The sequence below is a fragment of the Chenopodium quinoa genome, unplaced genomic scaffold, assembly GCF_001683475.1.
Source record: "Chenopodium quinoa cultivar QQ74 unplaced genomic scaffold, ASM168347v1, whole genome shotgun sequence".
Taxonomy (NCBI): Eukaryota; Viridiplantae; Streptophyta; class Magnoliopsida; order Caryophyllales; family Amaranthaceae; genus Chenopodium; species Chenopodium quinoa.
This window is the reverse complement of record NW_018744502.1, coordinates 2,544,736-2,557,607: the sequence shown is the minus strand read 5'-3', so window position 1 is coordinate 2,557,607 and position 12,872 is coordinate 2,544,736. Positions and strand designations below refer to the sequence as shown.

At 40.7% G+C, this 12,872-nt stretch overlaps 1 protein-coding gene across 1 annotated transcript; it reads left to right on the top strand.

Annotated features, from left to right (window-relative positions):
• Nucleotides 1–2,833: 2,833 nt before the first annotated feature.
• LOC110697987 (DNA-directed RNA polymerase II subunit 1-like) lies at nucleotides 2,834–12,115 on the top strand. Its single transcript, XM_021875385.1, has 14 exons — nucleotides 2,834–3,345; nucleotides 3,457–3,720; nucleotides 4,714–5,013; nucleotides 5,103–5,261; nucleotides 5,389–5,550; nucleotides 5,666–5,886; nucleotides 5,966–6,107; nucleotides 6,195–6,530; nucleotides 6,627–6,913; nucleotides 7,431–7,689; nucleotides 7,773–10,855; nucleotides 10,998–11,069; nucleotides 11,501–11,554; nucleotides 11,653–12,115. The coding sequence occupies exons 1-14, from the start codon at nucleotides 3,262–3,264 to the stop codon at nucleotides 11,753–11,755; spliced, it is 5,526 nt and encodes a 1,841-aa protein (XP_021731077.1). The 5' UTR covers nucleotides 2,834–3,261; the 3' UTR covers nucleotides 11,756–12,115.
• The last annotated feature ends 757 nt before the right edge of the window (nucleotides 12,116–12,872 follow it).

Sequence of the window (12,872 nt, the reverse complement as noted above, 5' to 3'; positions counted from 1 at the left end):
AAATGTGTACCTGTTAGTCGAAGAATAGAGATACTTGAAACTTTAGGGGTGCATGACATGAAAAAATATTTGGGTTTGCCGACGGTGATCGGAAAGTCAAAGAAAGTTGTGTTTGCTTACCTAAAGGAGAGAATATGGAAGAAGCTGAATGGGTAAAAAGAAAAATTGCTCTCAAGACTGGGAAATGAAGTCCTTATCAAATCGGTGGCACAAGTAATCCCCCCCCCCCCCCCCCGCGTATGATGAGTTTTTAAAAATCCTGGAAGGATTAGTTGATGAAATTCATACTCTACTCTGCAGATTTTGGTGGGGTTTTAGGGAGGATGTGTGAAAGCTCCACTGACAATGTTGTGAAAAATTATGCCTTTCGAAGGCAAAGGGTGACATGAGTTTCCAAGATATGAAGTGCTTTAATAATAATGCTCTCTTAGCGAAATAGTCGTGGTGACTTCTCAAGAATAATGGTACGTAATATAATCCATGTTATTTTGAAGGCTCGTTACTTTAAAAGGTCGGGGTATTTTGGAGGCAAATAGGGGACATGACCCAAGTTTCTCTTGGAGAAGCTTGTGAGGGTGCAAAATCTCTATTAATGGATGGCTTGGCATGGAGAGTGGGTGATGGGAGGGACATTAAGGTTTTGCAGGATCCCTAGATTTTGTCAAATGATAAGATTATATACCCTAACACTGTAGTGGAGTGTGAATGACATGAAGATGTATGTGTAGGGTTTCGTAGTGACCCACACTACGCGGAATGAAACCCGCCAAGACCCGCCCCCATAATAAATGCAATTAACAAGCAAAACATAATTAAAAGCATAATAAAGGATAAAAGATTATACCTTTGACGCGTGCTTTGCTCAACTATGAGCTCTTACTTGAACCTCGAAAACACGAGACCTCCGACGGGATCGTACCCTCGAACCCGACCCGAGCGTCCTAAGCCTCGAAGGTTAGTCGAGGCTCGTACAAATATAAACTTGGAATTTTACGAATTTCAAGGTATACTCAACAATGGAGTTGCCTTTACTTTTCCATTCAAGTGTTCTTCTTAAAATCCCAACCAAGTGGGTATTTATAGAGAATGGGAACTTGAATCCCATTTCATGATCAATGTGGGATCATGTGCACAAGCATTAATTTATTTAATTCTAAATTAAATAATTAATTAAATGCAATCACAATGCAACAAGTGTCAAGGGGAGAGAGACAGTTAGGTGAGGACCATGAACCTTGGGGGGATCATTGCCTTGCTTCCCAAGGCATGCTCCAAGCCCTTGGTCTCCACCCTCACAAAACTGGCCTAGGAGGGCTGCTGTGCTGGCAGCCAGCTTGGCACGCTAGCTAGTGCTACAAGCTAGCACCAGCCAGCAAGCCCCGCATCACCCAGCCAGCATATGCGTGCTGTGCTGGGCGATGCTTGTGCTGCTGCTTCGTGCTAGTGCTAGTGCTAGGCGCTGCTAGCAGCTAGCGCTGGCCATTGCCTCTCTCGCCATCGCACACGCACACGCAATGCCCCCTTCGCACTTCCCAGCATGCGTGTTGCTAGCGAGCCACGCATGCTGGGCATCGCCTCGCCAGCCACACGCACAAGCATGCGAAGCTTGGTGCTGTGATGCTGCGATGGCTTGCGATGGCCCTAGGCATAAGCACACGCACACGCACACGCACACAAGGCCTAACATGGTGCTGCTGTGTGAGGCTGCTGCTGCGATGGTGCTGTGCTTGGTGCGTGGCTTGCGATGGTGCCTACGCACATGCACACACACAAGGGTGCTGTGCTTGGTGCGATAGTGCCTAGGCACCCATGCACGCACGCTGCGGTGCTACAGTGCCATGCGAAGGCACGCACACACGCAGGTGGTGCTGCGATGGGCGGCCTAGTGCTCCTAGCACGCATGGCGCGCCTAGCACACCATGGTGCGCTTAGCACACACATGGTGCGCCTAGGCTTGTGATGAGCTAGCCTACCTTAGCTACGGCTATGCTCGTACTTGTTGCTTGTGATTTTGCGACGCTCGGTCTCGACGCCCTAGGCTTGATATCCGACGTCTGTATTCGTAAAACTCCGTCGACTCATTAAATCCTTCGGATTAATTCGTCGTCTCGGATCGGTTGTTCGATTGGGTTCGACCCGAAGGGTTCAGTTAAGATTAAGCTGTAATATTAATTATACCTTAATATTACTGATCGGAAGCGGCCTCCACCTAGGCTTTCTGATCACTTGACCTTACTGAAAAATTAGCTCTGTAATAATTCTGAACCCTCTATCAGAATAATACACTTGTTGGAAGGACACCATTCCTTTCAGTATGTAAGTGAGTTGATGGATGAGCATACAAGGGCGTGGGACTATGACATGGAGATGTGTGTAAGTGAGTTGATGGATGGGCATACAAGAGCCTGAGACTATGTTTGGGGTATACAATAATACAAGTTGAGTGCTATGTAGTAAACGTGATCCATGGGGTTAAGTGCACTACCTACAAGGCTTCTCCAACTCATCTCATTTTATAAGACATTATAAGGGATACATTGTCTTTTGATATTTGTACATTTTCTCATGTTAGTTGGTCTTTTAATTCTGTAGTTCATTTAATGGCTAGAAGGGATATAAGCAATTGTAATGAATATGTTTTGTACTGGCCCTTTTCCCCACTCTTACATAACTTGACTTGATTTAATAAAATGCCGAGTTACCTTGAGGCTTGAGTTCCCCAAAAAAAAAAAAAAATACTTTTTTCAAATTTTTAATATAGCTTAATATGGGCTCAAACCCTAAATATTGGACCAACCAACTCAAACTCGTAACAAAAATGGGCCAAAAAAACTTGAAAAAAAACCAAGAAAGTCGGTCTAACACAAGGACAATCTCGTCATAAAACCAAACAACCATTTTTTCAACCTATCTTCAAAAGGGGTATTTTCGTCAATTCACACCCCGCGACTTCCGGCTCTTCGTCTATAAATAAACCCCTTAGGGTCTCCTAATCTCTCTATTTACTCACTCTTCTCTTCCGCCGCGGAGAGAGAATTGGTTAGGGAGAGATCCACAAATTCTCCATTTCTCCCTCCTTAATCCAAAAAACAAAAACAGAAAAAAAAAAAAGACAAAAGTCTTCGAACTAACTCACTTACAGCACTACAGAAGAACATCTTCAATTTCAATTTGAAAAAATTTTGATTAACAGTTCATCAATTTCGAAACCCTAATTTTGTTTTCAGTGAAATTTTATCGATTAATTGACTACCAGCAAAGATGGATACTAGATTTCCGTATTCACCAGCAGAGGTTTCGAAAGTTCATTTGATTCAGTTCGGAATTCTGAGTCCGGATGAAATTGTAATTTTTTTGCCTTTTTCGATTTGGAAACCCTAGTTTTTGTTTTGATTGATCGGATTTGTGAAATTGTGGTGTTTGTTTGATTGATTGATTGGGTTTTCTAATGTGCAGCGGCAAATGTCGGTGGTGCAAGTGGAGTTTAGTGAGACGACGGAGAGAGGGAAGCCGAAACCGGGGGGTTTGAGTGATATGAGGCTCGGGACGATTGATAGGAAGTTGAAGTGTGATACATGTACAGCTAACATGGCGGAATGTCCTGGTCATTTTGGACATCTTGAGCTTGCTAAGCCAATGTTTCATATTGGGTTTTTGAAGACTGTACTTAGTATTATGCGTTGTGTTTGCTACAATTGCTCCAAGATTCTTGCCGATGAGGTGAACTCTTTATTTGATTCGCGCTTGCATGGCAATTTCCCCCGGCAATGTATAGTTGTAGATGTCAATTGAGCTGATGTAGTAATGTACTTTATGTCATAATATGTGAAACAATCCTTGCTTCGAAATTAATAGCTTATCTGAGGTATTCGAACATTTTGACTGCTTTTTCCGTAAATATAAGGTGGAGAATTTGCTTCTTAGTGACTGTGTTTGAAACATTGACTGATTGTTAATGGTGACTTCGTCGTGATTGGAATAACAGATCAAATTTCACTTTAGGATGGTAGAGAATGAATGCATATAGGTTATTTAGTGTCAGTTTAACTTCAATTATACCTTGTGTTACTATGATTTTACAAGGCTACACCAATTACATATGATTTAATCATGCTTGCTGTATTTTATATATAGCTGTATGATTCTATGATGCATTAACTTAAACGAAAATCAAATTTGTTATATTAATTTAGGCTAAAAGACTAAGCCGTTTTTAAGATTGCCAGACATTTTATGTTGCCCCTAAAGAAGGAAACTAATTTTCCCTTGAATAGAATTGGCACCCCATACCTGTCTCAGAGGTCCCTAACCTTACGTCATTCGAGTAAAAGTATTCAACTGCCACCTCTTTGTTTTAGGCTTGGACGCTTAGGAGGTCCTCACCGCTTTCTGCCAATTTTTAGGACAAGATATTTGACTATTAAAATTGAATCTTTGAGCCTCTGAACAAAGAGGCACTGACAGAAAACAGGATCCTACTCACGGCTTGATAGGCAGTGGTTGCCTCATAAAGAAGCAACAGTGACTTGAAATTAAGTATCTCAATAAACCTTATATGAGTTAGTGTTGTACATTCTTTGTTAAAGATGTCGTTTGCCTTCTAGGAGGTTAATATACACGTCTCATCAACCATTGTGTTGCTATCGATTTGCCTACAAGTTCAAGTTTGAATTGCCACTGATGGGTTTGTTGCTGCTTTCTTCATTATTGCAGGAAGACCACAAATTTAAGCAAGCATTGAAAATTAGAAATCCGAAAAACCGGTTGAAGAAAATATTGGAGGCCTGTAAAAACAAAAGGAAATGTGAAGGAGGTGATTCAATGGATGTACAAGATCAGGATGATGAAGAGCCTGCCAAGAAGAGTCGTGGTGGCTGTGGTGCGCAACAGCCAACCTTCACTATTGAAGGTATGAAAATTATAGCTGAGTACAAGAATACTAAGAAGAAAAGTGATGAGCAGGAACAGCTTCCTGAGCCTGCTGAGAGAAAGCAGCAGCTTACTGCTGAAAAGGTTGGTGTCATGGTCTGCTAATTATCTTTCTAGCTTTGTCTTTTTTGCAATATTATTAAAAGCAGTTCTTATCATTTTAAAATGTTCAGGTGCTTAGTGTTCTGAAAAGAATAAGTGATGAAGACTGTCAATTGATGGGTTTCAGTCCCAGATATGCTCGCCCTGACTGGATGATTCTTCAAGTTCTTCCTATTCCTCCACCTCCTGTGAGACCATCTGTGATGATGGATACCTCTTCTAGGAGTGAGGCAAGTGTCTGCTTTTGTTTTCATTTTCTGCATGGTAAAATAATAAGATTTGGTGAGACATGTACGGGTATTCTGGGGTGTTGGCTATATAGTTCCATAATGGTTTTTTATTTGCAATTACTTGTAGGATGATTTGACCCATCAATTAGCTATGATCATTCGTCATAACGACAATCTGAGAAGACAAGAGAGGAATGGTGCGCCTGCACATATCATCTCTGAATTTGCACAGTTGCTGCAGTTTCATATTGCTACGTACTTTGACAATGAGCTGCCTGGACAGCCAAGAGTAGGCGCTTTTTTTTTTTTTTTTTTTTTTTGCCTTCCACATCTTTGTTCAAATTGAAATAATTATTGATCTGTTTTCAAGTCTAGAATTAACTGACATCCCACTTTGGTGTCAGGCTACACAACGATCAGGTAGACCAATCAAATCGATATGTACAAGGCTGAAAGCCAAAGAAGGTCGTATAAGAGGCAATTTGATGGGAAAACGAGTGGACTTCTCAGCTCGTACTGTCATTACTCCTGATCCAAATATAAACATTGACGAATTGGGTGTTCCCTGGAGTATAGCGTTAAATCTCACATATCCGGAGACTGTGACTCCTTATAATCTTGAAAGGTGTATTTTTTCTCCTGTTTCATCTGCGGAAACTCGGAAAGTTTACCAGACTATGTTCTAATCTGCTTTTGTTATATAGGCTGAAAGAACTTGTTGACTATGGTCCACATCCTCCTCCTGGTAAAACTGGAGCTAAGTACATTATCAGGGATGATGGTCAGAGGCTTGATCTCCGTTATTTGAAGAAGAGTAGTGATCATCATTTGGAGCTGGGGTACAAGGTCATTTTTCTACTCATTGAAGATGAAGGATCACATCTGATTTGTTTGACTAAGGGTTTGCTGACATTTTTTTATGGTTAAATACAGGTTGAACGACATTTGAATGATGGGGACTTTGTACTTTTCAATCGACAGCCCAGTCTCCATAAAATGTCCATTATGGGTCACCGAATAAAGATCATGCCCTATTCTACATTTAGATTGAACTTGTCTGTTACGTCACCTTACAATGCTGATTTTGATGGTGATGAAATGAACATGCATGTTCCTCAGTCTTTTGAGACTCGAGCAGAAGTTCTTGAGCTAATGATGGTTCCAAAATGTATCGTCTCCCCACAAGCCAACAGGCCTGTTATGGGAATCGTGCAGGATACCCTATTAGGTTGCCGTAAAGTCACAAAGAGGGATACCTTCATAGAAAAGGTGACTGATTCGATGATATGTACTTCTTTGTGTTTCATAGCTGCACAGTAGTTCAGGTCATTAACTTTTCCCTTTTTTGTTTTTGTTGGGTAACAGGATGTTTTTATGAATATTCTTATGTGGTGGGAGGATTTTGATGGGAAAGTTCCTCAGCCGGCTATCTTGAAGCCCAGGCCTATATGGACTGGAAAGCAAGTATTCAATCTTATCATACCAAAGCAGATAAATCTCGTTAGATTTTCTGCGTGGCACCAGGAGACAGAAACAGGTTTTCTTACTCCAGGGGATACTCGTGTCCTGATAGAGAAAGGAGAACTACTATCTGGAACACTGTGTAAGAAGACCCTTGGGTCATCCAGTGGGAGTTTGATTCATGTTATCTGGTATATTTCTCTCTTTTTTTTACCATCTGGACAGAGTTTTTCTTATACTTGTCAATGTGTTGATACAGTGCACTTTTGAACTTGTATAGCTAACAAACTATGCAATCTGTTATCTGTTTATTTTTCCTTACCCCTTCCTTTTTATTTTTTGATTTCTTTTATCATACTGCTTGATACATCAAGTTTCTAGCTGTCTAGTCTATTAGGATCTTAAGTAGCAGGATTATTTATTTGTCTGAGTTGGTTGTGCTGGCTTCAAGTCGCTGGTGCATGTATAGTATATTAGGATCTTAAATAGCAGGATTTTTTATTTGTCTGAGTTGGTTATGCTGGCTTCAAGTCGCTGGTGCATGTATAGTATGGAGTAGCTTGTTCCTCTGTTTTCATATTACTTCTTTCCTTTCCATTTCTGCTTAAGGTGGAGCTATCATTGTTGTGCATGATGCTTCCCCAGGATAAGATTTTAGTATAGAGATGATTATATGTAATTCTCATCTGAAAATTTTCTCTACTACAGGGAAGAAGTTGGGCCAGATGCTGCTCGTAAATTTTTGGGGCATACCCAGTGGCTTGTTAATTACTGGCTATTGCAGAATGGTTTTAGTATTGGGATAGGAGATACAATTGCTGATGCATCAACCATGGAGACCATCAATGTGACCATATCACAAGCTAAAAATGAAGTGAAAAACCTGATTAGATCTGCTCAAGAAAAGCAGTTGGAGCCTGAACCTGGACGCACGATGATGGAATCATTTGAAAACAGAGTCAATCAGGTCATTGAAATCTTTATTTTTTATTTTAATTTTTGGATTGCTCTTATGTGTCTAGTAGTTACTGAGTGATGGCCAATATTCAGGTTTTGAATAAAGCTCGTGATGATGCTGGAAGTAGTGCTCAGAGGAGTCTATCTGAGACAAACAACCTAAAGGCTATGGTTACTGCTGGGTCAAAAGGAAGTTTTATTAACATATCCCAGATGACTGCCTGTGTGGGACAGCAAAATGTTGAAGGCAAACGGATACCTTTTGGATTTGTTGGTCGAACATTACCTCATTTCACAAAGGATGATTTTGGGCCAGAAAGTCGTGGGTTTGTGGAAAATTCATACCTGAGAGGATTAACTCCCCAGGAGTTCTTTTTCCATGCTATGGGTGGTAGAGAAGGTCTAATTGATACTGCTGTTAAAACTTCTGAGACTGGCTACATACAAAGAAGGCTAGTTAAGGCTATGGAGGATATCATGGTCAAGTATGATGGTACTGTGAGGAATTCTCTTGGAGATGTTATTCAGTTTCTTTATGGTGAAGATGGCATGGATGCTGTTTGGATAGAATCCCAGAAGTTGGATTCCCTGAAAATGAAGAAGTCAGAATTTGAGGCAACATACAGATATGAGTTTGATGCTGATAACTGGGAGCCAGATTATATGTTGAAAGAGCATGTGGATGATCTGAGAACCATTCGTGAGTTCCGTAATGTGTTCGATGCGGAGGTTCAAAAACTTGAAGTTGATAGATGTCAACTTGCGACTGATATTGCTACCACAGGAGATAACTCTTGGCCATTACCTGTGAATCTTAAGAGGCTGTTATGGAATGCTCAAAAGACATTCAAGGTTGACATGCGGCAAAAGTCTGATATGCACCCAATGGAAATTGTGGAAGCAGTAGATAAGCTTCAGGAAAGGTTGAAAGTTGTTCCTGGTGATGACTTTTTGAGTAAAGAGGCTCAGAAGAATGCCACACTCTTCTTCAATATCTTGCTTCGTAGTACACTTGCCAGCAAACGTGTCTTGAGGGAGTTCAAGCTTAACCGTGAAGCATTTGATTGGGTTATTGGTGAAATAGAGTCTCGGTTTTTGCAGTCATTGGTAGCTCCTGGGGAAATGATAGGCTGTGTTGCTGCCCAATCAATTGGTGAGCCTGCCACTCAGATGACCCTTAACACTTTTCACTTTGCTGGTGTTAGTGCCAAGAATGTCACTCTTGGTGTTCCAAGGCTGAGGGAGATCATCAACGTGGCAAAGAAAATTAAAACTCCTTCTCTATCAGTCTTCTTAAATCCTGAAATTAGCAAGACAAAGGAGAGGGCGAAAAATGTGCAATGTATCTTAGAATATACATGCCTGCGAAGTGTGACTCATGCCACTGAAGTGTGGTACGATCCAGATCCTATGAGCACTATCATTGAAGAGGATGTTGACTTTGTCAGGTCTTACTATGAAATGCCGGATGAAGAGGTTTCCCCAGATAAAATTTCTCCTTGGTTGCTTCGTATAGAATTGAACCGTGAAATGATGGTGGATAAAAAGTTGAGCATGGCTGATATTGCGGAAAAAATCAACTTGGAATTCAGTGACGACATGACATGTATCTTTACTGATGACAATGCTGAAAAGTTGATCCTTCGTATACGTATTGTGAATGATGAAGGTCAGAAGGGTGACCTGGAGGATGATTCTGCAGAGGATGATGTATTCCTTAAGAAGGTTGCTGGTAGTATGTTGACTGAGATGGCACTGAAAGGAATCCCAGATATCAACAAGGTGTTCATCAAACAGAGTAAAGTAAATAAATTTGACGAGGAGAAAGGTTTTAAGGCTGAAACCGAGTGGATGTTGGATACTGAAGGTGTCAATCTTCTTGCTGTTATGTGTCATGAAGAAGTTGATTCTACCAGGACAACGAGTAATCATTTGATTGAAGTTATGGAGGTTCTTGGAATTGAGGCTGTTCGTAAGGCCTTGCTAGATGAGTTGCGGGTTGTTATTTCTTTTGATGGATCGTATGTGAATTACCGCCATTTGGCCATATTGTGTGATACAATGACATATCGTGGACATTTGATGGCTATTACTCGTCATGGTATCAATCGGAATGATACTGGCCCTTTGATGAGATGTTCATTTGAAGAAACAGTGGATATCCTTCTTGATGCTGCTGTATATGCAGAATCAGATTATTTGAGGGGTGTAACAGAAAATATCATGTTGGGACAGCTAGCACCAATTGGAACTGGTGGCTGTTCATTATATCTTAATGAGGAAATGTTGCAGCATGCTATTGAAGTCCATCTTCCAAGTTATGTGGAAGGCTTGGAATTTGGGATGACACCTGCTCGGTCACCCATTTCCGGAACACCTTACCATGAGAGTATGATGTCTCCTAGCTACTTGCTCAGCCCAAATATCCGACATTCGCCCATTAATGATGCTTCATTTTCTCCATTTGTTGGTGGCATGGCCTTCTCTCCTGCTTCATCTCCTGCTTATCTCTCACCAAATTCGCCTGGATATAGCCCAACTTCTCCTGGATATAGCCCAACTTCTCCAGGATATAGTCCAACCTCTCCTGGATATAGCCCTACTTCCCCGACTTACAGTCCTGGGTCTCCTGGCTATAGTCCTACAAGCCCAGCATATTCACCCACCAGCCCATCTTACAGCCCCACATCTCCAAGCTACAGCCCCACATCTCCTAGCTACAGCCCCACGTCTCCAAGCTACAGCCCCACGTCTCCAAGCTACAGCCCCACGTCTCCAGCCTACAGCCCCACGTCTCCAGCCTACAGCCCCACGTCTCCAGCCTACAGCCCCACGTCTCCAGCCTACAGCCCCACCTCTCCGTCGTACAGCCCCACATCTCCATCGTACAGCCCCACATCTCCGTCATACAGCCCCACATCTCCATCTTACAGTCCCACATCTCCATCATACAGCCCTACTTCTCCGTCGTACAGCCCTACATCTCCTGCTTACAGCCCTACATCTCCAGGATATAGCCCTACATCCCCAAGTTATAGTCCTACTTCACCTAGCTATAGTCCTACATCTCCAAGCTATAACCCTTCAGCCAAATACAGTCCATCACTTGCATACTCTCCAAGCAGCCCAAGAATATCACCATCCAGTCCCTACAGCCCTACCTCCCCAAATTACAGGTATACCTTTTGGTTTATGCATCAGTGTGTGATTTTTTGTCCTAAAATTGTGTTAATTGTGCATTATGACTCATACACAAGTTTATGAACCTGCAAATATCTTATTACAGCTTGTTCTTATAATTGTGCCTTTTTATTTCAGTCCGACATCACCATCTTACTCGCCGACGTCGCCCTCTTACTCCCCTTCAAGCCCAAGCTATAGTCCAAGCAGGTACTGTTTGTAACATTAGCCTTAAAATATAGATTTATGATCAATTCACAGGAACATTTCTGCTGATGAATGTAAATAGTTTATGTTTTTAGTGTATTAATAGAATTACAGAAAATTGAAAGATATCGCAAGCATTCAAGAGGCTTGTTCTCTCTTAGGATATGTATTATAAACTAATAGAATACTCATCTATGTTCAACATGTTTTTTCTCTATGTCAACTACTTCATAATTATTGACTAACTTTTAATAGTCCTTCAGAAGCTTCTCACTATGGTTTATAGTGCCCCTCCCCTTAGGTTGATTCACTGCATTATTTTCTTGAATGACCAAATTACATTGGGTGTTGCATATTCGATGGATACATGGTTTTTATTTATTTTTTATTTAATTTTATTATTAATTTATATTTTGACACTCTTCTGCTTGCAGCCCATATGGCTCAGGTCCAAGCCCTGATTATAGCCCCAGTTCTCCTCAGTACAGGTGAGAATGAGCGATAGAAATAATCATTGTTGTGCTCTGGCTTTTGCAGTCTCTTTGGATTCTGATGTTTCTGACTTGCTATATATTTCTTCATGCAGTCCAAGTGCAGGCTATTCTCCTAGTGCTCCTGGTTATTCACCTTCATCAACCAGTCAGTATACCCCGCAAATGAGCGACAAGGATGACAAAAGCAAGCGTTGAGGTCTTGGAAAAGGAACTCTGCCCATGATATGCAATGTGCATGATTTGAATGTAAATTAAACACGCTTTGTTACTGCTAATGGACCAACCCAAGAGCTTGGGTTTTGTTTAGGACATTTGAGTTTTGTTGAGGATCCTTCTGTTCTGGGTAGATTAGTCACTAGCTTGCTTGTTTCGTTGCTCATGCTAATAATGGGTTTTGTACGTGAATATTGATGATTTGATCTTGTAAAATAGTAGTACTAATGTGCTATATAGAACAAACTGTTACTATAAAGTATAAATTTTTTGTTATTTTCAACTGCATCACTCACAGCATAGTTTATCTGTTGATGAGTTGAATAACATTTTTTTTGTGTACTGGTTATGTTTATAATTGAAAAACAAAAGCCTGTAAACCTTTAATAGAATTCTGAAGACCTATAAATTGCTCATCTTTACAGTGATTTTTACATGCAAAATTAGTACTCTCTCCATCCCTAATTTTTTGCCCCATTGCTAATATTTGGGTCAAACTTTTAAAGCTTTGACCATTAATTGCCATTGATCTATAATAGTTAATGTAATCATGTGTGATTTTGTAGCATTTATTTCTTTGAGTATTTTATTAATATCAAATTTTTATAATTTTTACGTGAATAAAATAAGAGATATATGCATTATAAGGTGTGTCTTGAATACCGTAAAATGTCAAATGGGGCAAAAATAAAGGGACAGAAGGAGTAGTATGCTTTTAGTATGAAAAATCATTTTAAATTATATTATAGCAAGTTAAAACCATCGACAAATTTTAGTTTTGCTTAAGCTACCTTGTCCTACTTTAGGCGTTGACCAAGCTTTTTCTGATGTTGACTCTAGTGTGTCAATCATATGCCTCCATTTTCCTCTAGTTGCACACCTCTTCCATTTCATTTTCTTCTACATTTCCTCTCAAATATTCATTTTCTCATCATCATTATCACCGGCTTCAATTATCCTATCCCAATTCCACCTTCAGTTCCCCTCGAAAATCTGCCTCCTTGCAATGCCATGTCCACCATCATTACCATAATTTGAAATCTTTGAGATTTATGGTTGTGGCCTTGTGGGGGTGGTTTAGTGGTATAGTGGCAATGGT

What these genes read in the sequence shown, in the direction of transcription:
- LOC110697987 (XM_021875385.1), top strand. Translation starts at nt 3,262, where the DNA reads ATGGATACTAGATTTCCGTATTCACCAGCAGAGGTTTCGAAAGTTCAT. An exon ending in CCAAGCTATAGTCCAAGCAG is followed by an intron (nt 11,070 to 11,500) that starts GTACTGTTTGTA and finishes TTCTGCTTGCAG; the next exon opens with CCCATATGGCTCAGGTCCAA. An exon ending in CCCAGTTCTCCTCAGTACAG is followed by an intron (nt 11,555 to 11,652) that starts GTGAGAATGAGC and finishes TTCTTCATGCAG; the next exon opens with TCCAAGTGCAGGCTATTCTC.